This window comes from Anser anser, assembly GCF_964211835.1.
Source record: "Anser anser genome assembly, chromosome: 7".
NCBI classification, from domain to species: Eukaryota; Metazoa; Chordata; class Aves; order Anseriformes; family Anatidae; genus Anser; species Anser anser.
This window is the reverse complement of record NC_139727.1, coordinates 17904533-17931215: the sequence shown is the minus strand read 5'-3', so window position 1 is coordinate 17931215 and position 26683 is coordinate 17904533. Positions and strand designations below refer to the sequence as shown.

Genomic DNA, 26683 nt, shown 5'->3' with positions numbered 1-26683 from the left:
ACAGAGAATACAGAAACAGGAAAAATGATGGTAATTGGTATTGAATTAGATATTACTTCCTCTTTTCTTCTCTCTCCAATTTCCTCATCTATCAGAGACACTGAGCCAGTGAAGACAAACGAAAATGTCAGATTTAACATTGAAATATCATTATGCCATTAAAGTTTTAGGCACTACATTTGCTGCAAAGTACTATGTGCATTTGCTTAAAGAATGCTGCATGCTTAGCAGGTAATGAGTTTTCATATAAAGCTCTTAATATCTTCCAAATTTTCAGCGCTACAGGAACACAGCCTATCCTTTCATAGGAAGACTCATTTTTTTCTCCCTGCGTTAGCCTTTATATACTCTGCTTTCTGAGTAGCACACAGAACCTACAGGCTCACCCGCTTTTTTGCGGCTTGATTAACAGCTTAACGCGTGCTTTCTTTTCGCTTCATTTTGGTTGCTGTCTCACTGACAGCCCTGACTCAAAAGCAAAGGCATTGCCCCTTGCCTGCTCAGAGCTGGATGTGTTTGTTACCATCTGTCAGGGTAAATCTGCATGAGGCAGTTGTTTTGCTCCAAACACAACCAGCCTTTCCAGCATTACCAACAAGAGGCAGAAATGAAATAGTACCATGATACTTCCTTCAGCCCCTTCTTCTCACTTCCACAGGTGTCGTCACCCCCACTTCCCATTGCAGCAGGGGATTTGTTCCTCATTCTTACAGCCCCCTCAAAGGCACATGTGGAGAACATGCCTGTGTTCCCCCTGCTGCCATTTCCAGCCTCTGCCCCTGCTCCTTTTCATTACACCTCTCCCCTGAGGAGCATTCAGCCAGACCTTTTGCTCTGCAATCCCTTGATTCTTCCCCATCAGCCTTCTCCGAATTTCAGAGCGTGGAGTAGTGTCAGTATCCTTCCTGCCATACGCTGCCGGAGCACTGGTAACTACACTCACATCCCTCAGCGTGCTCTGGACATGTTCAGGGATCTTATGAGTCCTTCCTATTTGCTTCTCCTTTTCACCTGTAGACATAGCACTCATTGAATATTTCCTGAATATTCTTGGTTCCTTTTACTAGCAAGAACAATTTCCCTGACTTGATGAAGGAATCTAAGCACTTGAAAATTCAGGTATTTATGGTGGTGTTAATATAAAACTTCAATTAAAGAAAACATTGACGGTGACTCAAAGAAAGCTATCATTTTAAGCAAAAAATCTCAGTAAAAACAACTCTGAAATATACTTTTAAATAGCAAGAAGTGACGCCTTTCAATTCCTATTTTGAAAAGCAATCCATTTTGACATACTTGTTTGGCTTTTTAGTTTCTCAAACTGTACACGTGCAGTACTTTTTTCCCTACAATTTTCTTTTTTTCAATTAATGAGGTTCTAAAATACTTTTAATGAAGTCTACTTTTCGGATAATCACAGGATTCCAAGAAGCATGGTGCAGTAAGGAAAAGCTATAAAGAGTTTGACACCTGTAATAAAATAATCAAAGCATGCAATAGTGAAACTTCCAGTTTCCTTGGTTGTCCTCCCTCTTTCATTTCCCCAGCACTGAATTCTGCAGGTTTTTGGTTCTGGTTTTAGTAGAAACTAGAATCCTTTTGAAACCTTGACCTTTTATATTTTAAGAGAAAGTTACAGAATTATCTAGTATTAGTACAATTATTCAAATAAATCACTTGCCAGCAAGCATCCAGAATTAAGACGTAACTCCCAATTATAATTCACAAAGCCTTCGCAAAAATAAGAGTTAAGCAGAGGGCAGGGGACTTGATTATGAAAATTGATAAAGCTAGAGTAGTTCAGAGCAAAGTAATTGCAGCATAGGTCAACTACTTAGAAACTAGTAAACGATGTCTGGAGTAGAAAAGTTCCCTGTAAATAAGTTTTACAGGGTTCCATCTGTAAGCGACCATAAAAACTGTTACATAACTCCTCCTGAAAAACAGAGTTAGTGTAGAAGTTCTCAGTGGCATATTCTCAGCATGCTAGATGCATTCTTAGGCTAAATACTCAATGTAAGGGGATATATTTCCTCTGACAATTTCCCTTCTCCCATGAATATTGTACATTTTAAAATGTCTATCTTGAACCAAAAAAACACAATCTATATGAGATCTCTTTTTACTCATTCCATACTACTTGAATTTTGTCAGAAAATAAACTTGCAGTGTCAGCTCCTCAGAAAAATTTGCCTTTAGAGAAGCCAGTGGTTTGCCTGTATGAACTCCCAGACAACTCATGCAGTACCTGGGGCGATGTCAGAGAAAATATACATAGATCTCTAGCACAGCCAGTGATCCCGAAATAAAATGTTCTCTCCCTGTAAGACAGCAATCACATGGTGCTTCGCAGTGACTGCCTGAATCCCGTGCTACTTCTGTCACTGCTGTGGATTTGTAAGATTATGAGTTTGGGGAAGGGGTAGCAAGAAAATCCAAGGGCCCTTTGCTTCCAGCAGCTCCGAAGCCCGATGTGTCTGTGTCTCAGCCCGACTCACTCCAGCCACAGGCTGGGGCAGGTAGTTCTTCAGCCACTCCAGCTGCGGCTCCTCAAACTCTGGCCCCACGTAGGCCAGGCATGTAGGTCTGATATTTTCGGTGAAATTGCATATGCTCAAGTTTATGGAATTCTTGAAAATGCTTCCATTTTGCAGTTTTGTGCCTGCTACATCCCCTCCAGTCTATTCCAGTGAGGGCTGTCAAAACAATCCATTTCTGTCGGAGCAGCTAACAGCTCATGTGATAAACCGAAATGTGACTTTTCCATCACTGCCTTCATTTCTTCAGAAATCGAGAGCTATGAGCAGTAACAACCTGCACACTTCAGTGGCCTGTAAACTGTGTAGTTTACAAACCCCTGCCAAGCCCTACACCACAGATTACAAGAAGGTGGTGTTACTTGCCACAGTGACCACTTTGCCTTGTTTCGGAATACCCTGCTGCAAAGCAAGCCCTGGTTGTTGATTCCCTCCTCCATCTCTTCCCTTTATAGCGGACTCTGTCCGAGGCAAACAGACCATGAAACCCAGCTCTGGATTGCTGTAACACTGGCCATTGGCGATAAGAGGTTATGTTTCATTGCATGGGTTGAAGCTTTGTATGCAGTCCTCACTTACTAACCTCCGGGGTCAATCCCAATGATGAACATTTCAATGTAATTCCCAAACTTTGTTGCATACTACAATATAAACACATGGACGTACAACGGAACTCATTACAACATGTTCATTGCTGCCCAAGTTCTCAGCCCGCTGTCCAGTCCTGGAAATCATTACCACAAACCCTCTTGAGAAAGTTATCAGCGACACAAAGTAATGATGTTACCTGAAGGTGTTTAATAAAAAAAATAATGCTGTTACCTGAAGGCGTCTAACATCAGTTAAAAGCAATGTTACCAATTCCAGGACTCCATGAAAGCTGGAAAAAAAAAAAAAAAACACAAATGGAAGACTGATATCCAACACCCACCTCAAACGCCCCTATTTTGACAGCTCACGTCCTGTTTATCTTAATGTTTGAATGCTGTAACCTAGTGACCTGTATCAAAAGTGTAAGTGCTTGGTGACAGTGATGATAAGACAGATGTTATACCACAGCTATCTGCAACCTTTGCAAAAACCCTGTATAAGGCAGGCTCCTTCCACAGAGCTGGACTCCCCATTTTACCTGCATGCTTTGGTTTCCCCACTGAGACCATGGTTGGCAATAATACAGGAGCCAGCCTGCTAGGCTTCTTCCTTGAAAACACATGCACTGCCTGGAGGCAGGGGATCAAGGGTAGGAAAAGGGATTTTTGAAGTACATTTAATGCAATGCCTGAAGATTAACTAAATAGTACTGGGTTAAGGAAGAAACTAAGAAACTAAAATATCTTCTCTTAAAAGTAACTGCACACAGCAGCGAAACACCACAACTACAATGTCGTCACCCAAAACTTCTCAGAACAAGAGCTGCATGGCACTGGAGGTTCTCGCATTAAGAACCGATGGGAAGATAAGAACCAGGAGGTGGGAGGCCACCACATGCTGTGCAACATATTCAAGTCTTTGAACCTATTTGGAAAACAGGATGAATAGGATACCGAGTGACAGTCTGCTGATAACACTAACATGTATCAGCTGGAAGGATAAAGCTGATTAATACAGGTGTCATAACCTGGCAATATTGCATGTCTGTACAAAGAAATGGCAGATGAAATCCACAGCAGATAATAGTCCTATCAGGCATATGAGGAAACCTATTCCCAAATTTACATACACAATGGTTAGCTCTGAGCTGACTGAGATACTAGGGTTAGGATATGTAGCTCTGTGAATATCTGAGCACAGTGCTCCATAAAGGTCACGAGAGGAAACTGAATGGTTGGACTTAGTAGGAAAAGAAGATAGAAGAAAACAAAAAACGTTATTATACCTCATATCACTATGCGGTGTGCCTGCACCTTGAGCAGTGCTTGCAGTTCCAAGCCAGCTCTCTGAGGAAGCATGTCGCAGACTTGGAAAGGTCAAGGGGCAAGCAAAAAAAGTCTGATCAAAGGCTTAGAATAGTTTTTGTACAAGGAATAACTCAATAAACAAACTTCTTAATCTAGAAAAAGCCAACCAGTGGGTTATATGCTAGTAAATTTTAAAACTACCAGCAGAAATGCTTTCTATCCTTTCCAAAACAATACACTACACAATAAAACTAGTTGTTGGAATCACAGGTTTACAACACAGGACAAAACTTTACGCTTTGCATAGTGAAGCTGCAAAATCATGCTGGAAGGTGTTGTGGTTCTCATAAACTGATGGCATTTCAAAAAGATACTCTACAAATTAAAGGAAGGAAAACTCAGTGAAGACCATTAAGTAGAGAGAGAGAGAATCTTTAGTTCAGAAGTGCCATAAGCACATACCGCCAGGAGATTTTAAGGAAGCATCACTACCTGGCTCCCCTGTTTTTGTGTTCTTCTCTTACAATATGCTCTTTGCTGGTGTTGAAGAGAGGGTAACAGACTGTGCTGACATTCGGCCTAATATGTCAGAGGTGTGTGAATAACAACTTGTGTTATAACAACTTAAACATCTTTCAAAAGCCAACAAAAAATCATGAAGGTCCAGTGGGTTATTTTTAGAATTGATCTTTTCTTATTCTACACATGTGGATCAAAAATCTTTACTTCTGGTTTCAGGTGCTGGCCCCGGGCGGCACGTGGAAGACTCAAATGCGACTCCAAAAGAATCACTGCAGTTCTGAAGCTGTGCAGTAATTTTGTTGTTTTGTTTTTTTTTTTAAACTGTTATTCCTTGTTCTTCTTTTAACACCTTCGTTTTAGTAGAGGTGTCATATCACAGGGTAAGAAACGAGAATGACTTAAACAATAAGAAGGGAGGACTCTATAACCTTGTTTGCTTTTACTTCGTAAGTCTTCCCCTTCAAGTTTCACATCAATTTTATCTTTTCAGCAAGGTCTTAACTCACTGGGCACAAAAGAACCCTGAACTGCTGCTCGATCACCTGGTAAGATGATAGCATCGAGCACTTTCTGATCACAGCCATCCCTAGGAGAAGGAGCAAAGTATACTCCAACATTTGGATCGGTGCACAGCATTCTCCCTCCTGCTGTTTTTATTTTCCAAAGTAATTTGTATGAGCCTCCATTGCAGCTTCCAAGTGCAAGAAGGACAGAAGCTGTGACTCCGAGTGTCACCTTGTGTGACCTCCCACACAATAAATGAAAGCAGAAAGAACTTAGAGGCTTGGGGACAGATAACGTGAGGCATTGCTGCCCTTGCTGATACCAAAGTCTGCATTTTGTCATCAGCCTCTTTGAAAAGGAAGCTTATGTTTCCTAAACACACGCTTCTAATCATGTACCCTGTCCTGCCCCTCTGAACGTGATGAACCATTCATTATGAGAGTTGTGTTCTGGGTTTTCTTCAGAAGAACCCCAAAGTTTCAGGTAAGGTTTTCTGGAAAGCCTTGAAACAACAAAAATCTTCTGGAAAGAAAAGAAAGCAAAAGAAAATACACACATTGCCACCTCCCCACATAGCCTAGGAGTTGGTAGATACAAAAAGTTGTGGGTTTTTTCCCCCCACAAACATCAGAGTAAGACCCCACAGTGAACAAGCATAGTCATGTTGGATCCATTTGCACAAGGTGAGAAGCAGAGTCCTTGGCTAACGTGCTGAAAGCCTACTAACAGACTGTGCAACTCTCCCTCACACCCACTGCCAATCCTAAGAAGCTAACTATGATGACAGGCACTATTTGAAAATATACTTTATTCCAAAAAATGTTTTTCTTTTTATTTCCTTTAAAACTGTTTATCATGGTATGAATTCCCAGTATTCAGATCCTTTCCCCAAATTATTTTATTACAAGCTGGTGCAATGAAAAAAATGCGTACAAGCATTTAAAAATCAGACCAAATTTAATGAAATTAAAATTCATTTCTCTCCCCATACCCTCTTATTTGTTTACTTCTTTGATTTCTTTCTGGGGAAACTCCAGCTTTCCCTATAAAATGTAGCTATAAAAAAAAAAAAGAAAATATGCCCCCAAGGGTTGACTTCATACAAAGTCTGATGCATCCAATGCTGTGATAGTTGCTGTCTTGTGATGCTAGTGATAACTGTTGTATAGTAAAGTCATCTCCTCTCCAAGCTTTATAAAAAAATGGAGTTGCACAGCTTGGATCTAATACATTTGTACCGATAACAGAGGCTTTGACAAGCGTTCCACAGTACAGTGCTGGTGAAATACTGCCACTACTGAAATTCTATAGAATGAAAGAAAAGCATGTCTTGGGGAGAGATCCCGCAAAATGCACACATCTCAGTCATTCCATAGGTGATCTATTGCTTATACAAATCCCGAAATGTAATGGCTTACATGAAAAAATCCACAAACTTGCTCTCATTGGAAAATACATTAACACACACAAAGCTGAATTAAACACAATCTATTCTAATACCATACTGTAGTTATGAATTTAAGTGCATAGACTGTCATAGTTAACCCATCAGGGTGTTAGTAACACTCCTATACAATTTAGAAATTGCAATTTCCCTCCCTTTTTAGAGGTTTTAAAGAGGAAGGAAAGGGTTGGGATTTAAGTTTCCCTGCCTATCTGCCTGGGTAGTGCATCAATGACCATCAGATGCTGAAGGTGGTCACTTCACCCAAGGAAGAAGATGGAGCACACAGCAGAAGAAAATGTCATGTTCCAGACATTACCTTCATCAAGGATCCACTGCAAAGCAAGCTGTACAGGACCTTTTTCAGAAAAGCACAAGACAGATATTCTAATAACTTGCTGGAAAAAGACAGAGCCTACCAGAGGCTCTGTATTTCAGCACAAGCTGTATTTAGCTAGCCAGCTCTCTGACTGAGGGCTCTTTTAGATGGTATCTGCCAAACCGTAAATCGCTTTTGGCTGTCTGACTTTTATTTGAGAGATTAACTCTTCATTTTAGAGTTGACCTGGTATCTGCGATGAGGCCACTCAGCCAAGGAAAGACACTTAACTCTAGTTTCACATCAAAAGAGCTCTCCCCAGAAAGCACTGCAGGTCTGGCTTCGGGGCCACCCAAGAAAACTGTGTGTAGGCAAGTATCTCCAGCCCTTGGCTGCAGCACATGGCACTTCCAGAAGGAAGCTAAATTCCCTTTTAAATTAAAGTGGAGATTCACAGCATGCTCTGCCTGAAGAGTTTTTTCTCTGAACTTTGTCTCCAGTTTATAGTGAAATAATCTATGCATCCAAGTAGAGCTTTTCGGAAGTTCAGAAAGCACTGGCGGGTAGGTCACGGCAGCTTCATTTCTGTCCTCTCTTTGGGCTCCTCTAAGCAGCCCATCTCCCACCAAGCAAAAACATCTCATCTGATAGGTGAGCAACATTTGCCATCCTGAAATCAAAGATTGTCTTAAGGAAGAAGATATTGCCTCTTCATTTAACTCTTCTTTTAACCTGTGAGCTGATGCAAAGAAGCCACAGAACACATGAAAATAAAATAACTGAGTTGCAACTTACTTCCTTCTACAGGTTTTTCCCTTGCAGCAGAACTCAGCTGAAGTATCAGTAAACTTCACTGACAACAGCCAGGTCATAAATATTGACATTGGTATTCTGCTGGTGTACATTAGTGCAGCTCCAAAGATTTTAGCAGTGCAAGATTTACTTGCACCTGATGGCAAAATAGTCTATGATGTTTGTTAAGCCAAGCTGAGGGCTCTTAAAAGGACATCCAAGGAAGAGCTTCTCAAAGCCCTCCAGCTAGATGTGAAATCAAGACTTTCAGTATCCTAAACATAAAATACACAACATGCTTCCCTTTCCCACAAAAAAAGAAGGAAGGAAACGTTTTCTCAATATTACACCATTAAGCCAGAACTATATATTATTTCAGATTCAGCAGAACTGAATTATGTAGGAACAACAGTTCTGCAACCACCAGAAAACACTATTGTCTGCAAGTAACTTTATATAATAAAGTCCGTAAGCTAACATTGTCCAAAGAACATCTGTACAAAAATGAGATCATTTCCTCTATTACCTATAGAAAAAACAGATACACCTGGTACCATCCTAATTGCAGTAAAGCAGTTATTGTACCCATCCAATGACAGGTATTCCACTAATTAGTGAGATCTATGCCACTGTCTCCTCTAGTATTTCCAAATTTTATTTCCACTGCACTTCTCACCCAAGGACAAAACCTACCGTCCGTCTCCACTTCAACAGTCCTTCTTCACGAGAAACAAAGAGATGAGGCAAAATCACAAAAACAGAACAGTCTGGAACCTGTAATCTCTGTTGTTAGAGCTCAGATGCAAGAGCTCTGACCTCTCTGTTAATCACCTCTCTGTTCCTTCTCAGATCACCTGGGGACAAATTCAACAAGTGTTGTTCTCTACCACAGGTTACCAAGGAACTCTACATACTGGTGGCCTCTCTGAAAGACGTACATTTATTCCTGCAGTGTTTCAGTGTTTGCAGTGTTTTCCTTAAAGAGTCCTCCATTTAAAAAAAAAAAAAAAGTTCTGGAATAGGAATTGTCACCGAACTCCTCCAGAGAGGAGCAAAAAGAACAGAAATCTGTGTGTGTGTGTGTGTGTTTATGGACTCTTATTATCTTCGTTCTCTTTTTATACAGCTATCCTCTGGTCCGTGGCGCCACTTTTAGTTGCTTAGTTTGGTTTTTTTTCGTCCTTTTCTTTTTCTTGGGGTGGGGGGAATAGGGATATGTTCAGTTTCCCCCCCTCCCCGGATTTAGTTTTATGCCTTAGGTATCTATAGTGAATGAATAATCCTCTACTAAAATACATCCTGCATTTAGGGCTACCCAAAAATCACACATTACAGCAGTATCAGTACTGAGGACATAAGGTTTATAAGGCCAGTACAGTCAATGGAAAAACATGCATTAAAGTATTACTGGGAGCAGGATTAGACCTTTAATATATGAAGCCATTAAAAGCAAACAAAACAAAACAAAAACAACAACAACAAAAAAAACTTTTGCAGAGGTTACCTGAAACTGGTTAACAAACTGCCAAGGGATAAGAGTCTTATTTATAGGGAAAACACAATATATTTTACATCAGAAAAGGAACAAGAAGAAATCAGCCTGCTGAGAAAATGATCTACATGTATATTAACAGAGACTATTGTGACTCAAAATTGAAAGAAGCAGGGCAAAATGACAAAAGAAATTATCAGCAAAGCTTTGCTATTCAGTCACTGAAGGCAGAGACAGAATCTCGCACAGATACATAAATCATGAAAAAGAAGTATTTATCACACCAGAAGGAATATTTACTGCCTAAAATGACTGTGTAAAGGCAGATAAACACTTCACTGTAGTATACAATTAAATGTATTGTAGCATAAAACAGCCTTCAATATGACAACCTGGACTCAACAACTAAAAGCCTCTTTGTTTTTAGTTGGGAATCAAGATCAGCCAATGTAATGAAATCTGTACTTGAAAACTGAACACAAAAAAAGGGTGTATTAGTTAACTTGGAAAGAAATGCAATTTTCTACATCTCAGTAAATTGAAACAATATGTATTGATAGCAGCGACCTTTCTTGAGACTTGCAAAGCAGAAATTCACACTGGATGCAATACCCAAAAGCTGTGCTCCTTAAATTAAATTCACCATCTATTCCCCGTCTCGTTGACAGCTACACGCTCAGTGCGAGCACAGCAGAAAGAGTGAGTTGGGTGCCCACGCAAGGACGTTCTGCAGCACCAGTCCCCCTGTTTTAGATGAACAACAAACCTCTAAGGCAAGCAAAAGGAACACCACGTGTCTTCCTGCCCGCATTTCCAAAGCGAATACCGAGACCCAGTCTTGCTCGATCTCCATTTCCAGGGTATTTCCATGTCCCCACATGGGACAGGAGCACCGATCCTGGCAGCTAACGCAAAGAATCTGGCAGAGGGGAAAGATTTACAAGTACACATTTTTATCATCCCAATTTTTAAATAGTCACCTTTCTTTTAAAACAGAATAAAAATCTTAAACTTCCCACAAACAATCTATCTCGTCCACCCATGCTGATGAAAGGTTACGACAGAACAAGATCATAAAAGGGATTAAACAGAGGACAAGAAAGTCCATTAACATAACCCTTCCAGCTGGTCTACCTCCTTTGGAGCATCGTACACGTGGCATTAACATTGATGGAGCTTTGTTTTAATTGCCTAGGAAGTAGTTTTAAGAATGAAAACAGTGTACTTAAAATCATATATTTATCATGTTTAAACAGCCACTTGCTTGTTCACGTCACTTTCTTCCTGCTATAACTCTCCCAAAGATCCACATCAGGTGATAACACAGAGCAGTCTTAAACACTGCTAAGCCACTGCACTAAGGAAGTGGCTGCTTTTATAGTTATTAAGCAAGTGGGCACACATTTAATTACAGAGATAGTTATCTACGCTTTTTCTGTAAAGGAAGGTAATTCTGACCAGGACACTACATTGTAATGACACATTAATTCTGCTTTATTATCTAATTCAGAGTGTGGGCATTAGTAATTTTGATGAACTAATTGTGTTAGAATCTAAGGCAGGATTTATGATTTATGCGACACGATAGTTGATTACACTTTATACTTGTCAGTACAAAAGAAATACAAAAAAAAATTGCCTGGAGAGGAATAAAAAAGAAGGCAACTCCGCACCCAAAAAGTATGGCTGTAGAAGATAAAGTGTGCATCTGAAGTACAAAGAAGCCAACTGTTGGGTGAGTAATGAGTGAAAACCCAACAGCATCAGTGAGGTTATGCCCGTTAACAACTGAGGACATTACCGCAAAGATTTCACCCCATAAACTAAAGCAAAAAATTGCCCCTGACATAGATTTAGACCCGTAATTACTGCTGTGCTTTGCTGAGTATTTCTGGTTTCACTCTACTGGCGTTATCACATCACATCCACCATAAACTTCTCTTCATGGATGAGGACAACTACTATAATTGCAAGAAAATTGCAACAGTAATAGCTATTTATGATTAGAAAATATTTAACTTCCTCCCCTGCTCATACCCTCCCCCCTTTTCTTTGGTTTACCTGACGTGATATAAAAGCATATGGAAAAATCTATTGTTGAAGAAAATTGACTATGGCATATTTGAACAACCAGAGGTATCATCTCTGGGGATTCAGGAATTCAAAGCATTATCATATTATTGATTTTCAAATATAACTTAATCAGTAGAGAGTTCTTGTTAAAAAAAAAAAATCAATATCATAATAAAGCCGTGACTTTTTGCAAGTCTAAAAAGTAACTGGGTTGACTCCTAAAATAATTTTTACTGTGTTTTAGAACCAGAGAAAATTAGGAGTTATAAACGCCTTTGAAAAACAACAACAAAAGAGCAAACAAACAAAAATGCCATCAAACCAAAAAAAAAAAACTTGCTTCTGAGAAATTAAATATCAATTCCTATAATTTTACAGACAACCTTTATTCCTTCCTTAGCTTTTATACAGATGAAACTTTGCTATGAAGCTAATATTTAAGCTGCCAGATTGCTGGTTGAAATATGCTCTTCTTCAGCAAAGCTAATTATAGGTTCTTAAAAAAGATAATTCACCAAGGTCTGGGCATTATTGACAATCTGTATATGTAGCAAACCAGTCGCCCTATCACCAAGATGCTGTGTGCACAGGGTTACCTACAATTGCTCTTCAGGGGAACTCTTAAGAAGAGCAACACAACAACATTTATGGATGAGGTACAGAAGCAGAGTCAGACCACCCAAAATAACACAGTACACACTGCACAAAACCACACTGAATGGAAAATAAAAAGGTCTTGTAACTGAGATTGATAATCACGTACAGATGCAGCAGACTCTGTCATGAAACTGTGCTAAAATACAGCAGCCAGCAAGGTGGTATTGCTCAGCCCAAGCATAACTAGTGGCAGAAGGAAATCAGCTGCTCGAGGTGTGGGGCAGCTGGATTACTAGCACAGAATTGAGGGTTAATTTGCTGAATAATCTGTACAGGATTATGAACCATAAAAAGGATACCCTTTGTATGAGAGCACAACATTTTATGGAAACTGCAAGCTTGATCTCAACCAGGCAGTGATTCTCAGGGTGTCCCAATTTCCAGATTTCAAAAAAAAGACCAAAAAAAAAAAAACAAACCTTTCCTTCCCAGGGAAGGAAAGTAGCTGTTTCCATCCAGGATCACTCCTTGTGAGATGCTGCACGGCCCCAGTATTTCCGTCTGATTTTAGTACGGACAAAATCCTATTCAGTACTCTCTCAGGAGAACCATTTCACAAACAGCAGGGACTCAAGAGAAATGATCATAAACCAAAGCCCTGTAGAGAGCTATATTTTCCTGAGTAGAGCTGAAAAAAAAGTGGGACATTATATATGTTTGCAGGATGATATAGATCTCTCACGCCTGTTTAATATCACCATCTCCTTGCTAATATGACCTAGCATCAATCCAAGCCAGCAATTACATTCTGATTTTTAGAATGGTTTTGAGTGGTACCACGAATATCAGTTCTGGAGAAATGGGCGTAATTAACGCAGGGTATGTATGTTGAAATGTAACATTTTTCTTGGTATTTTCCTAAAAATGATTGCTTTGCCCTCTGGCTCAGCTTCCCTTAGATCGTGCTACTGTAGATGGTAAGAATTTGCACACCAGCTGCCCATCTCATCCCTTCCCTGCCAAGGGAAATAAAGCAAGGAGGGCAATGGGAGTGGGAGCCCATTTCTGAGTTTTCTGGTAGCGAATGATGCAGTAACTCCCTCACATCACAGACCAGTTGTATGAGATCAGCTAGGTCTTGTGATACGTAGAAAATTCTTGGGCCATACTCCCTTTTCTGCATCTCCTTTCTAAGATCCACTGTGAATTTTTTTCTTGGAACCATACAATACTACAGTATTTAGAAATAAGTCAAACATTTTCAATCAAAGACCATTAAAGATAATGGGTAGATATGATGGGGAAAGATGGTGCCCAACCTAAGCCTTTCAGATTTTGCCACATCAGCCTGCAGAATTTATTATAGAATTTCTTATTCCGTAGGTTTCTTGTGTCCTGTAAAATTCGGGAATGCTGAAAAGTAATGAATGGCACAACTTGTTTTACTGCTGTTGTTTTCATTTCACGGATCTCTGACTTTCATTGTGGTGGGCTTTTATTTTCTCAAAGTTGTTTTGAAGTCACAAAAAAACAAAATCACAGAAAACAGGTTAGAAGGGACATCTGGAGGCCACCTAGCCCAATCTCCTGCTTTAAATCTGAATCGGGTGTTTCAGGACTTGGTTCACGTTTTAAGCACCTCAAAGGATGGAGACTCCACAATCTCTCTGGGGCTGAATTGGAAATGAGTTATTCCCACCCAGGAAATTTCTCACAATAGGAAGAAAAGTTCCTTTCTTGACATTTCAAAGAGGAAGAAATGTAGAAAGTTGACTCTCACACTGCTTCCCCAGTCTTCACTCATTCTTAGAATATGAGCCATAGCACAAATAAGAACCTTCAATCACACTTTATTATTTTCATACCCCAGCAAGAAGGTTATGGGCTTGGTTCATTACACAAGGTAATGAGTAACTGGGTATGCACCTTTAGAGGCCAGATTCCACTTCTAAATGATTGCTGGAATGAGTCAGAATTCATGTCCTAATACTACACAGTTTAATCACAGGGCAGAACTGTATATTCAAGCACAAAAGCAGGTACATACTTTTAATTATTACTAACATGATTCCAATCTCATGGTTGAATGATCTGTATGTGCAATGCAAGATAATCATCATCCACAGTGCATAATTTAGACTGTCACAGAAGATGCTTACCTCAAGAAGAGTTTGCACTCTATCAAGTCTTCCTGTTGTTACAGAATAGAATTTTATTTTTTCCACTTTAAGTATTAACCCCAGAGGTTAATTTTAATTTTGCTCTTCAAACCAAGCATTTTAAGTGTTAGCTCCCAGAGACCTGTCTGCTTAAAAACAGGGTGAACTTCTGCCATTTTGGGCCTGTCTGGCAGACAGGGAGAAGAAACCATCATTTTTGGCGAGTGGGATTTTGTCAGTCTGGATTACAACTCAACTGAGAGGTGTAAGTAGCAGGCCCTAGCAAACAGAGAGGCCTTTTGAGTGGTGTAATTTATGTCACACGACTCAGAGGTCTGGGGGGTCCTACGGCAGCAGTGTAATGGCAGTAAAGCTCTGTGTACAGTGCTCATTTCACACCAGACCTCCTACAGCAGCAAAGCTCCTCTGGCCTCGCGACCACCAGCTTAGCTTACCTGTCACCTCGCTATTTCGGTATCCTCTTCGAAATCCCGCAGTGCTCTGCTTTCTCCTACCCTACCTATCCCACATCTTTTCCCCACATCAGAGACCCTGCAGCTGAGAGCTTGGCTGTCTTGGCTCCTCCTCTTGCCTACTGCTTGCTGACTTTGATGGGAAACCCTTGGAGGCAGTATTTGCATGCTTCAATAGACTCTTATTAGGGTCTCAAGCCTAATAACGGCTATTATCCTTAATATTGACACTATAATGGTATGAATAATATGCCACAACATTACCAACTGCCACCTTCGGGGGTCCCAATAGCAATGAAATGTTTCCCTGGTAGGAAATCTGTTGTTTGGTGTGCCAACACTACATTTGCAGGCAGACTTGAGCTCCCGTGCCTATATTCTAAAGCAACTGGTGGTTGCATCATGTTACTGCTGAGCAATCACGCCTAAAATACGTCAGAGCTTCCCGTTTGCTAAATGAGTTTCCCGTAGCATTTCCTCTAACTTCCTAAAAGTTGGCAGCTTTTCTGGTTGCCAATCCCAACAGTAGAAGAGACAAACAAGTAAACCTTCCAACCACGGCACCTACTCCCACCAGACACAGACCAGATCCCCAGGACATGCTGTTGCTCTAGGTGAATAGATACTGTGGCAATAACTAGTTTTCGTAAGCCATCAAATTACTTAAATTGGGCTAAACATCCATTGATGTTTATTTTTCTCTATCATGGCTAATATCAGAGGGAACAAAAAGAACACAGCTCACTTCTCTTCAGCACAGACAACTTGTGTGCTGAAACATGTCTGAAAAAAACTCTCTCTTTATTTGTAACCTCAACAGAGTTGCTATGAATGGTCCCTGAATTACTTCAGCACTAACCATGCTTCTAGCACAATCTAAAACACCCTAAAGGCATTTAATATCTGACAGCACAACTAGGGCAAGACAGAAAAGCCTTTTGTAGAGCTAATGCATGCCTAAAAGTACATGCATATTTCAGTTACGGTTCAAGATGTTACTTCTGTTGTCAGAATTATTCATAAAAGTGAAAATCTGATGCTATCATAGCACGTGAACTCGGACTCATTTTGCCAACCACTGCCGTTGTAAAACCTTCCATCTCAAAAACCACATGCAAGCCTGAAAATGCTTTCAGTACGTAAGATATCATTGTGAAAGCAACTTGTCACCAACTTACTAATAATAATGTTTTAAATTTCTATAACCTCTGATAGGTCCCAAAGCACTTCAGGTTTGGAAGCCTTTGGAAATAGCGCAGCCAAGGCCAGTACACAGACAGACACATGTCATGGACCACTGAAGTGGCATCCCTCTAAAGTTCCCAAAAGGAATATGAGAACTGTATTTTTTGCCTTGTTATTTTTCATTGCTGTGTAATTCTTCACTTTATTTTTCTCTGCAGAACCAGAAGAGCCAGAGCACTACTAAAAAATGCAAAATAAAAGGTTTAAAGGTGCATTTTCTAAGCTGGAAATGAAAAAACTTCAGTACTGCTAATTTTTTTTTCATTACTTTCGTCTCAGTTTTGCAAAACCTATGAGACTAAATCTGATTTGATACTAGGATAAGTCACAAGAAAACCCACTGAAGTTAAAGAAATGACAGCTGTGTGAAACTGGTAGAGAAAGTGAGATGAAAACTGTTCCCCTGAGCACGGAGCACTTGGAGGAAAGACTCAAACCACAGCTTGCTTACCTGCAGCCATGCACAAAGTCTCCCACAGCATTGCACCACAACAAACACATCACACAAACAAAAATCTTCCCAGATAGCTCCATCTCTTCTGATATAGATCTTGTAAAGGTAAATATAAAATTTCATAATGTTTCAAAGTGAAAAAAAAAATACTTCTACCTCCACAATACCTTTCTTCAAAATTACTCTCTGCTAACCTCCTGCTGCAGCAAAAAAGGGCATGCAGGAGAAAACAGGCAGCACCTGGCCAAAATGAGACCAGGTGAAAGCCATTCCCAGAAGTGACTCTGCCTGCCCACCTGGCTGTCCCCCTGAGCACAGCTCCCTGGGCTACTTGTTCCCTGAGACTGCCAACAACATTTCAGCAGGAATGGGAACGCCGCATCATAACCTTGCACTTGCAATGCAAGCAAAAAGTCAAATGTCTCCTTCAGTCTAGTACCTTGCCATCTGCTCATTGCTGATCCCTACCCAACCCTAGGCATGGTTTAAAAAAGAGACTAATGACCCGTAACTTCTAATTCAGGCCTGACTCCAGACCAGAAATGTTTTCCCCTGGCTTTATTTAAAGGGCTGGATTGCCCATCACAGGTCAGCTTTCAGCTCCAGTTCAGGAGGACCACACCAAAATCCATTTAATTCTGTTGTTTCCTTCTCTCGCTGGGAGGGACACGGATAAGGAATCATGAACACAAGGCAGCTAACCCGCATGAACTGCCGAGGGGGAAAAACACACCTGGACAAGCTCATAGAAAATAAATCCACAAAAAAAAAAAAAAAGATATTACTTTACATTCACGATTTTAAGGTCAGGGTTTCCTGATGGGTAGCGCTGGCAATACTTGAAGGGCAATAAGAAGCTTATTCTGAGGTCTCTTTTAAAATGTAAAGTATCCTAATAAATTATGTATCTAGGAGAATAACCCAGAATGGAAGTGGTGAGCTTTATTCAGAGACCTGAAATATACCCAGTTTTGAGTTGGAGCAGAGCTTTTAAAGATAATTTTAAGGAAATCTCTCAATACAGCAGCAACGTATTCTCTTCGTGTACAATCATTCAGAAAAGTTATTTGATTCACTGGGATTCTCCTTTTATGCTTTACAATTTTCTTTTCTTAAACACTGCTATACATTCCCATGTTTAACAGATCATACTTTAATATTTGTCACTATTTCTCGAAACGGTGGGTATGGAGCCTGACTACAGTTATAGTATTCCTACCAGTTTTACTTATTTACCGATTTGTAGCTGTGCTTACATGTTATGTACATTAAACCACAAACAGTAAGAAAAATGAGAAGCATCCTATTCTTTATCATAGCATTCAGATTTTCAAAGAAAAAAATATAAAGCAAGTTTTCTTTATTATAAGCTTTACTGACAGAAGATTAAATGAAGCTCAAAATTAGAGGTTTATAGCCAGTTCCCCCAAACCCTAAGACATTGTTTACAGGAAAGACTTGCTGGTAGACATTTCCGCACTGCCTTCCACCATCGCCATGTTACCTCTGATAATATCATGTTATCTCTGATATTTCCTTTTGCTACTATGAACATACAGAACAAAAATCTTGCCATTAGCATTTGTGAGCAGGGTTAGGCACACTGTGTGGGCTACCTAAGAACTGACTGCAAGCGTCTGCCTCCTCTTTTGACATTTGGAATTCAGTGGTTTACAAGGATTGGGGGGTAGCAGTGTCACCTTTTTGCTAGACACAAAGTAGTGCTGCCATCCCTTTAGACTTCTCACAGCTGCACAGAACAGTCCCTTTTTTTCTCACCAAGCAAGCTCAGCTCTCCCTCCTTTCCAGAAAGAGCAAAAATAGTGAATTCACTTAACTCTGCCAGGCTGGTCCGCACCCCAAATGGGCATGGAGTGAGGCATAGACAGGGCCATCACTGCCCACCACCCCACGGGGCTCCTTCCAGCAGGGTTTGGGAGGGAAAGGAGGAACATACTGGGGCTGGGTGTAGTGGAGAGAGGAGGTGGGGACAGGTTCCCCATCTTTATCCTCATGACTCAAGGAGAGGAAGGTAAAAGAATCCTCAGACAAGGTATGTCTCCTCTAGAATAGATTAAAATATAGTAATGCTTCACCTGCAATCTATCATGTTTTACCCAGTAAATATCCCCCTTAAACATTATAGGGGGCGTGGGGGGGGGGGGGGGGGAGGGGAAGAAACGCACATGCAGTCCGCTCTGTCCTTGGGAAATAATTTACTAAATTGCTGATGTGGAGCCGCTATATGTCAGGGAAGAAAGGTGAGCAAATAATCATCCAAATATATTTGAAAGTCCAATTTCAAAAATTGTTTTCTTTACTCAATTTGTTGCTTCCTTCTGTCTGAATGTCACTGCACATCACTGACGGCCTCCTCGTAACCTTGGCAACCTTCACATCCCGGCTTGGGCTGGCAGCCATGGCAATCCCAAAATAAGTTCCTTTAAAGTCGAGTGTAATGACTGCTAGGATGTTTCTCAATGCTGGCATATTTAAGGTCATTGTGCTAAAGGAGTCCAGCTTCTATCAGGTATTTACAAGCTCACAAAGCCCGAAAAGGCAATTTTCCCCTTGTTCCTCAAGCCAGAGGATGCTCAGCTTTTGGGGCCAGACTGGTCTCTGCAGCAGCAAAGCGCAGGCGGTGTGTTCATGGGGGCATGAACCATGCGCTAGTCCCACAGCTAAAGCTAATTTGAGCAACAGTGTGCTTGAAGACTTTTATTCTTTTGTCTAATTAATTAGCAGAATGGCAAATCAATTCAGTTACAAGAAATAAAGAACCAAAGATCTCAGATAATTAAACGTTAACTCAATGAAAATCTGTTAATCCTTCCACATGCGAATTGCTTTATAAATTTCAGTGCCCGGCATATCGCTTTTCATCAGCCCTTGAGTGCAAGAACTTGCAGAGCAAACCCATTAAAAGACGTATCAAGAAAAAAGCCTCACGTGATAAATTCATTAGCCAGGCTTTTTCCATGGGGGCATTGTTATACTAGAGCCGTGTGGATAATTGGTAAGAGAATTTTGCCTTGAGTTTTGTTGTTGTTGTTGTTACCAAATTGTTTGTAAAAAGATTGGGAAGTTCTCCAATACCTACATTACCTGAAAATCATTTATTTCTTCAGCCTTTAGTAAGTCCAGCACAGATAATTTGCGAACGCTTGGTTTCAAACACACAATTCATACTACACTGGTCAGTAACTTCAATATTTCCCTGTTCCCAGATGAACTGACAAACCCCACCAGTGTGCGACAACCAAAGGGCACACCTTCATCTAATACTTTGGAAGTCTCTTGGCTCTACGTGTGATTCTCATGAAACAGTGGGCTGGAAGGCCTGGGCTAAAGGAGAACACAGGGAATTAGATAATCAAGATGCCAAAGTAAGGCAGAAACGACAGAAACACTCTTATTTTGCTGACGCTCAGGAGATGTTTGCCCTTGCTGCCAGTTCTCGCTAGCTTCTGCTTAGTCGTTCCCTGACAGCTTACTTGGTTCGAGCAAATCTGCTCCCTGCATAATTTTGCCCCTTTCAGAAAGAGGAATCTATTTCAGAAACAGAGTATTTCTGACAGCCAGTCGTTGTCATGGTGTCACAAAAAGACAACACAGAGCTGGCACAAACTGGCAATGAGGAAGGGAGCAGAAGAGGGACAGAACAGCAGGAAGCCGTGCTGATCAAAGCCAAATTTATTTCCCTCTCAGCAGGAAAAAAATTCCTTAGCCAAACGTAGCCTTGTGACATCCCCTTCATTTCCCCTCCATGTCTGCCCCCAGCTTCCTATCATCCCACTGCATAACCTGCCTGCTGGGGGTGGCTGGGGCTGGTTCATTTTCCCTCTCATGGCCTTGCAATATGTGCTTCTGCTCCACAGTGGAGGCAAATTCCCCAAATTTTTGGTTAGGTCACCTTCTCCATGCTCCCAAACGTAAATTGGTTTTCTGGGGTGTGGAAGTAAAAACTAGCAGACACAACAAGAAGGATTTTATCTCCTGGGAATCACACCGGGATTTTGCCTCCCATGTTCCCTGCTCGTGCAGCAGCCCACGACACTGGTGATTCCCTTCATCTTTATTGTAGGGCACAAACGTCCAAATGTGGCTTTTGCTGTAGCACAGCAGATGGTCTGCAGGACTTGGAAGAGTGTTTTGCAACAGGACTTCAAGACAAAGCTTCTGTCTATCCTGCTGGCCTTGTATTCACCAACATGGTTCCTCCAAGTTATGCAGTGGAAGAAAGGACCCAAGGAGCTGCCTTCATTTCTGTCTAGAGCTTCATCATCACCTTGGTTTACCAAGATCTATGCTGTCTTTTTATTCAAGCTTCCTTTAAGGTTGCATACTCTTTACTTCCCTACATTAACACTCAATTTATTCCTGGCATTGCTTGAAGGCACCAACTCTGCTGGAGGTGAAGAAGCTATCCAACAGCACTCTCAGACACATGGTTTGATTTTTGGGAGGTCCTGTGTGGAGCCAGGAGTCAGACTTGATGATCCCTGTGGGTCCCTTCCAATTCAGGATACTCCACGGTTCTAAGGTTCTATGAAATTCTCCCCAAAATGCTGTAGATCTGGTAACGCTCATAGCAAGGGATGCATCAGGGTGAATTAGCTGACAGTTTTTTGCCTCTGTGGTTTCCACACTTTCCCTGGCTTGCAACACTCCTACAACATGGGAGCATTTCACAAAACTTAACAACATGGACATGCAACCCGCCTTCTTTCTTGGATCCCCTGGCTCCAGAAAAGACAGACACACTGCCATAAAGATTTAATCAAAGGCACAGCATTCGTGTATTTCTTCCATTGCAGAAATATGGACAGTAAGTATAAGGGGAAAAATAGCTATATGTAGTTTGGGAGAAGTCTGAAGAGCACTTAATGGAAAAGGCTCTTCTGAATGATTCTCATGCTTTATTTTATGCTACCTAGTTCTTTAGGTAAGCAAAATTCAATGCATTTTTATTTAAAGGCTCATTTATTTTGTTGTGTCAACAAACCGTTTCATCTATCAGCAGAGCTGATCTTGCAGCCAAACCACCATTCCTCAGGGCTTAGAATTAACAAGAGCACCAAGTTACTATTAAAAAAAGACAATTTATAAATACAACTCAAGGCTCCGAAATCTTCCCTAAAAGGAACAGGAGCCCCACTTGCCGAACGCAAGTGTTATTGAAATTGCAATGATTAAACCAATCCTGAGCAGACAATGTCACATGAGAGATTATTGATGAGAAATAAAGCCTTGGATCAAATTTGCTCTATTCAAACACTAATTCAACATTGCTGGGAGCATGGTAAATGATTTTCTAACTCATTTATTTAAAAGGTCTTTGCCAGGATTGCTAGCTACTTGTAACAAGCTTTGGAAGGACTGAATTAAAGATATGAGAATTCAAAAGGATCAAACAACCACTAGAAGCGTCGAGGGGCAGAAAGGGAGCAGTTCGCTAGCTCAATCCACCTTGGAAAGAGAAGGGTTGGATCGGGTCTGAGGTTAATGCAACTGGAATTATGCTTGCAGCTGGCCTTCGATGACAGAGCTGAAGTGAGAGTTTGTGCCTTTTCTTTAACATGCCTAGTGTCCAAGCTCTGCCAGGGTGGCCTGAAGCAGCACCTCTGCAGCTGGAGACCCCCCAGCCAGGAAAGGGCTGGATCTGTGGGCAACAATTTTGCCCACTGGATCAGGGCGCAATGATCTTGGAGGGAGCCGACTGCCTGCACTGCAGGCACCTCTGTGCCAGAAAAGGGTTCTCGTAAACAGAGCCACCCCAGAACAGGCACTCTATGCAGCTGTCACAGAATGCACCAAAGAACAAGTTCTGTATTATTGCTAACAATGGCCAAAGCTATGTAGGAAGATGAAAATAAAGGGGGATAATCACCAATGCACTGACCTGCCAAACACATGGTTTGGGTCGCCGAGCTGGAGGTTACCCCTGGATGTGCCAGGGCCCGTTCCCCTGCTGCTCTTCCATGATTCAGTTAACGCACATGCTCCTTGGAATATTGTCTATTGATCGAAACATGGCAGTGTTTGCATGCTCATTCCAACCTTCAGATTAATCAAGATATGGAAAAAGCCTCTAATAAAACCAGAAGAGTATCTCTCTGACATTCCCCTATTTCCAGGATTTTCTGACATTCACAAAGAATTCACATAACCTCTGCTTTTCTTCTAAGCTGGAACTGTCCTCAGGTGATCTTGAGAGACAGCTTAAACTCTTTAATGCTCATCACCCTGCATGCTGACCTGCTAGCGGTCGCACAGAGCACATATCACTTTGCAAAGAGCAGCGAAGTGATTTATTAATGAGGTAAGCATGTGTCTGTTCACCCAAACATCAGATGTCCTGCATTTGCTGTAGACTCTTTACCACATCGATGAAGGAGACACTTTGTAGAAGCACATCTGCATTTGTGAGGCCTTTCTTTAGAAACAGGACATGAAGGCTCCAAGTGAAGCCTGGCTCCTTGCACCCATCTTGCTCATCTACATTTCAGTCAGATGGCAGGGAGGACAGTAGCAACGTGTGTGTACCAAATCCTTGTAAGACTTTCTGACTCGCACATACTAAACATAGCAATGTTATTTTTGGATTTTCTGTACCACGTGGAGTATGGCAGATGCACTGTGCGTTTTCTGGTATGCTCGGTTCCCATGTCACAGAGAGGCAGACGTTAATCTCAGAATATTTTCATAGCGCTCTGAAAGTACAGCCCCAAAAGTCCACAAACAAGAAGGAAGCTAGATTTGAAGTTTGGCTGTGAGATTTCCAGGTGACTGACTTCAACAAGTGAACCATCTTCAAAAAATTATCATTAGGAAGAATATTTGCATAAAGGGAAGGTGGCAATGAAAATGTATATGCCAGCTTGCAACGAAAGCTGTGTCCCTGGATTGTGACTAGGAAGTAGCCTGTCAAATTAAGATTTTATCAAAAAAAAAAACACCTAAGTAACTAAGATACAACTCCGGAAAACACAACTTACCTATCTAAAAATGCCCCAAGCCAAGGATTAACTGCTTTACTGTTTGCAGTGACCCCAGGGTAGATGATCACTGTCACAGAGTCAGGAACTCAGAAACAGAGTGATGTGATCCAGTGCTCCTCTGCCCACATGACTGCAGTAAGTCGCTGTGGATCAAAACAGGACATGGCAATCCCGATTACTGAGATAATCCCGATGGTATGTGATGATGAACTTTTTCCCCTAATGTGATTTGAATAGTTGCCTTGCAGCAATTCTCCTTCCAGCCAGACCAGGTAAAACAAACAAACAAACAAACACATAGTATTCAAATCCAAAGACAGACCCAATCAGGAATAAATGATGCCAAGTTCATGTCCAACAAACCTGCTATCCACTCCATTAGACTCACTCAGCCCTTATCCTCCAGCTGCACAGAGAGCTGCAGTTGTCCAGCTCCCTGTTCTAGCAAGAGCTGTCTAAGCAGGAACCTGGCTTTACTTAAAAGTAAGGCTGAAATAATGGCAGTAATTTACTGATTTTTTAACAGATCAGATTGCTATTCCCATACAAACTTAGTATGAATTCAGTGATTTTTAATCATCCTTCTGTAGAGAAACACTAATTGAATTTTTAAAAATGTACATGCGTTGGAGCTTCTTACATCTGGTTAACAAGGTAGAACACCTCCATGGGGTAGGAACTGCAGGACCTGGTGCCACTGAAAGCACTGGGAACCTCAGGAGATGAGGAAGAGATAACAAGTGTCATCTGCTTGGCATTGCTACCTCCTGTGACCAGGACATGCTGCATCATCTGAACAATCAGTAAGAAAATACAAGTACGGACTGCTGCCTGTCTGACACACCTGGCAACTCCTTAACCAGCCAAAAATGAAAAGGAATGGCTTTTAACAAAAGAGAGAAGCAGCGAGCCAGTTCCCTTTAAAAATACTGATAAATTAAGACGAGCCATAATGGAGATTTTTCACCAGTAGTCAGGTATTGAAAACAGTTTTCAGAGGAGCTTAAGTCTGAAAAGCCTAACACTTATTTAATTAGACAGAACTTTCTTGTTAGCTGATCTAACAACACCACGCAGATTACCACCCGAAGTTACATTTCAAATTTCGGTATAATACCTATTTCCCTAGTCTCATTAAATTTCACAGAATAAGAAAAAAGATCCATTTTGGCTGTCAGCTGAGAGGCGGGGAACAAACACGTGGAATGGTGTTACATCCATAGCTTGATGGTTTTAATCATCATTAGGGATCTGACAGTAGAGTCTAATTCTGTAATGGGCTGATGCATTAACTTTACCCTCTGGCACACATGAAACTTCAAGTGAGAGCCGTTGCCGAACATTTTTCTTTATATGCCAAAAGGACTGTCCCTGGGGTTTCAACATCACTAGACCCTCGTTTTGGTACATATCATGAACACCTCTCAAATACTAACCTTATTTTTTAGTTCTTGTCTTAGACTTTTTTATTGATAGTTCATTATTCGCATTTCTAGTTCATTTTTTAAGGAGCTGCCCAGGAACTCATAAGGACAGTGTTTAAAGGATGAAGGTTTGTAAGGAGAAAAGAGGGTAAGACCAGACCAATCTAAATTGGCTAAAATACCCCTTTTTCAGATGTTGTGTATCAGCAGTCAGTGATCTCATTTTGAAAAAAGAGATTTGGTCACACCAAAGGTGGAGCAAGGCAGATAATCCTCTGACAAACACAGATTCTTCAGAAAGAGCACTCACCTGAAGCAAAAAACATTTTGAGGCAACTTACTGGCCCTGATAATTTTTTCCCTCCCCAGAACAGAGTGGTGGGGATAGATCCTGACTTACTAAATTTCCATTAGAAACCTGCCAGGGTTTCTGTCAGGTTGCTTGCTAGCACAGGATGAAAATGACAAGAATCAGGAACCTGCAAAAGCCCTGGAATTTGGTTTTATTCCTAGTTTCCTGCTCACTGTTTCACAGCAAGCCATAACCTTGACCCAGGGATGAAGCCCAAGCTTGATCCATGGTTTCTGGATTTCCAGATACTGGAAAAGGAACCTAGAAGCTGTGGAGAGCCCATTTAAATAATACAGAGGTCCAAGCTCCCTACTCTGCACCAGCCACCACAGAAGCCCTGGGCTTTTCCAGTCTTGCAGATTACATGTCAAGGAAGATCACCAGCACTTCCCAGTTGCAGCCAGGTTGAAGAAGCCCCAGGGTGCCCCATAGGTGCTAGGACTCTTCCAGCATCTTGGCTGTAAGCCTGAGCTGAGTTGGTATCTCTGTAACTTCTAGCTCTACGCAGGAGGCAGAAGACTCAGGTTGAAGATTGATCCACACATCCTCAGGAACATTTCTCTAGGTGCCAGGGCAACTGCATTTTTCCCCCAGAAAAAAAAATACATGGAAGAATATATTTTATTATTGCTTAGCATTTCCTTCAGAAGGATATGCATGAAATTTCTATACAGCACTCCAAGCTGGAACACCAGTGGAAGCTGGAATTGGTATTTCTGGCTCATGAAACACCTCTCAGCTAGGTTTCCAAATATTATTATTTCCAAATATTATATTATTTATTATATTATTTATAATATATTATATATTATTTATTTATATATGATTTATTTATATATTATTTATTTATTAGCTTTTGAAAATATTAAGGCTGTTGGCATACGATAGAACCATACTGGAGGTAAAGTATGACGCATTTTATAAAATGTAAACTAAGGGGATACATAAGAAACCCAGCAACAAACAAAAAAAAGGGGGTCAGGAAAAAAGGTACTCACTAGGTATTTAGCCTTCCACAATTCTGGCATGTGAGTGTTTTGTTATACAGTTTTTGACATTTTTAATATCATTTTGTTGGCTATCGTAGCAGCAGAGAAATATCCTTGCAAGGCTAGGCTCACAACACAGTTTTAGTGTAACAATTCTGCATTAAAATAATAAAATATGAATTATAAATGTTTTCATGCCAGAATGACTTATTTGCATGAGAAGACAGTATTGTCTTCCTGATTTTGCTGCCATTAGAAGCCATGATTATTATGCCTGTGTCATTAAGTACTTTTCAGCAAAGTCTCTGGCTAATTGTTTGCACCACAACAATCTTTTTCTCATTCATGCATTGTTTATGAGGCTTTTAACTGGCTTCTTGTTTATTGAGATCTGATTTACACGATGAT

General features: G+C 40.9%; 1 protein-coding gene across 8 annotated transcripts in view; it reads right to left on the bottom strand.

Moving 5' to 3' along the window:
- The window catches only part of LOC310902572 (uncharacterized protein), an 881556-nt gene that overhangs the window by 510788 nt on the left and 344085 nt on the right, over window positions 1-26683 (bottom strand). For 4 of the 8 annotated variants that reach the window (XM_083844327.1, XM_083844329.1, XM_083844330.1 and 1 more), the window contains exon 1: window positions 16507-16649. The exons of the other annotated variants lie outside the window; for them this stretch is intronic. In XM_083844327.1, coding sequence (XP_083700453.1) covers window positions 16507-16589 — 83 coding nt within the window. In that variant the 5' untranslated portion in view covers window positions 16590-16649. Of the gene's footprint in view, window positions 1-16506; window positions 16650-26683 lie in introns of those variants that run through there. 8 annotated transcript variants of the gene reach the window in all.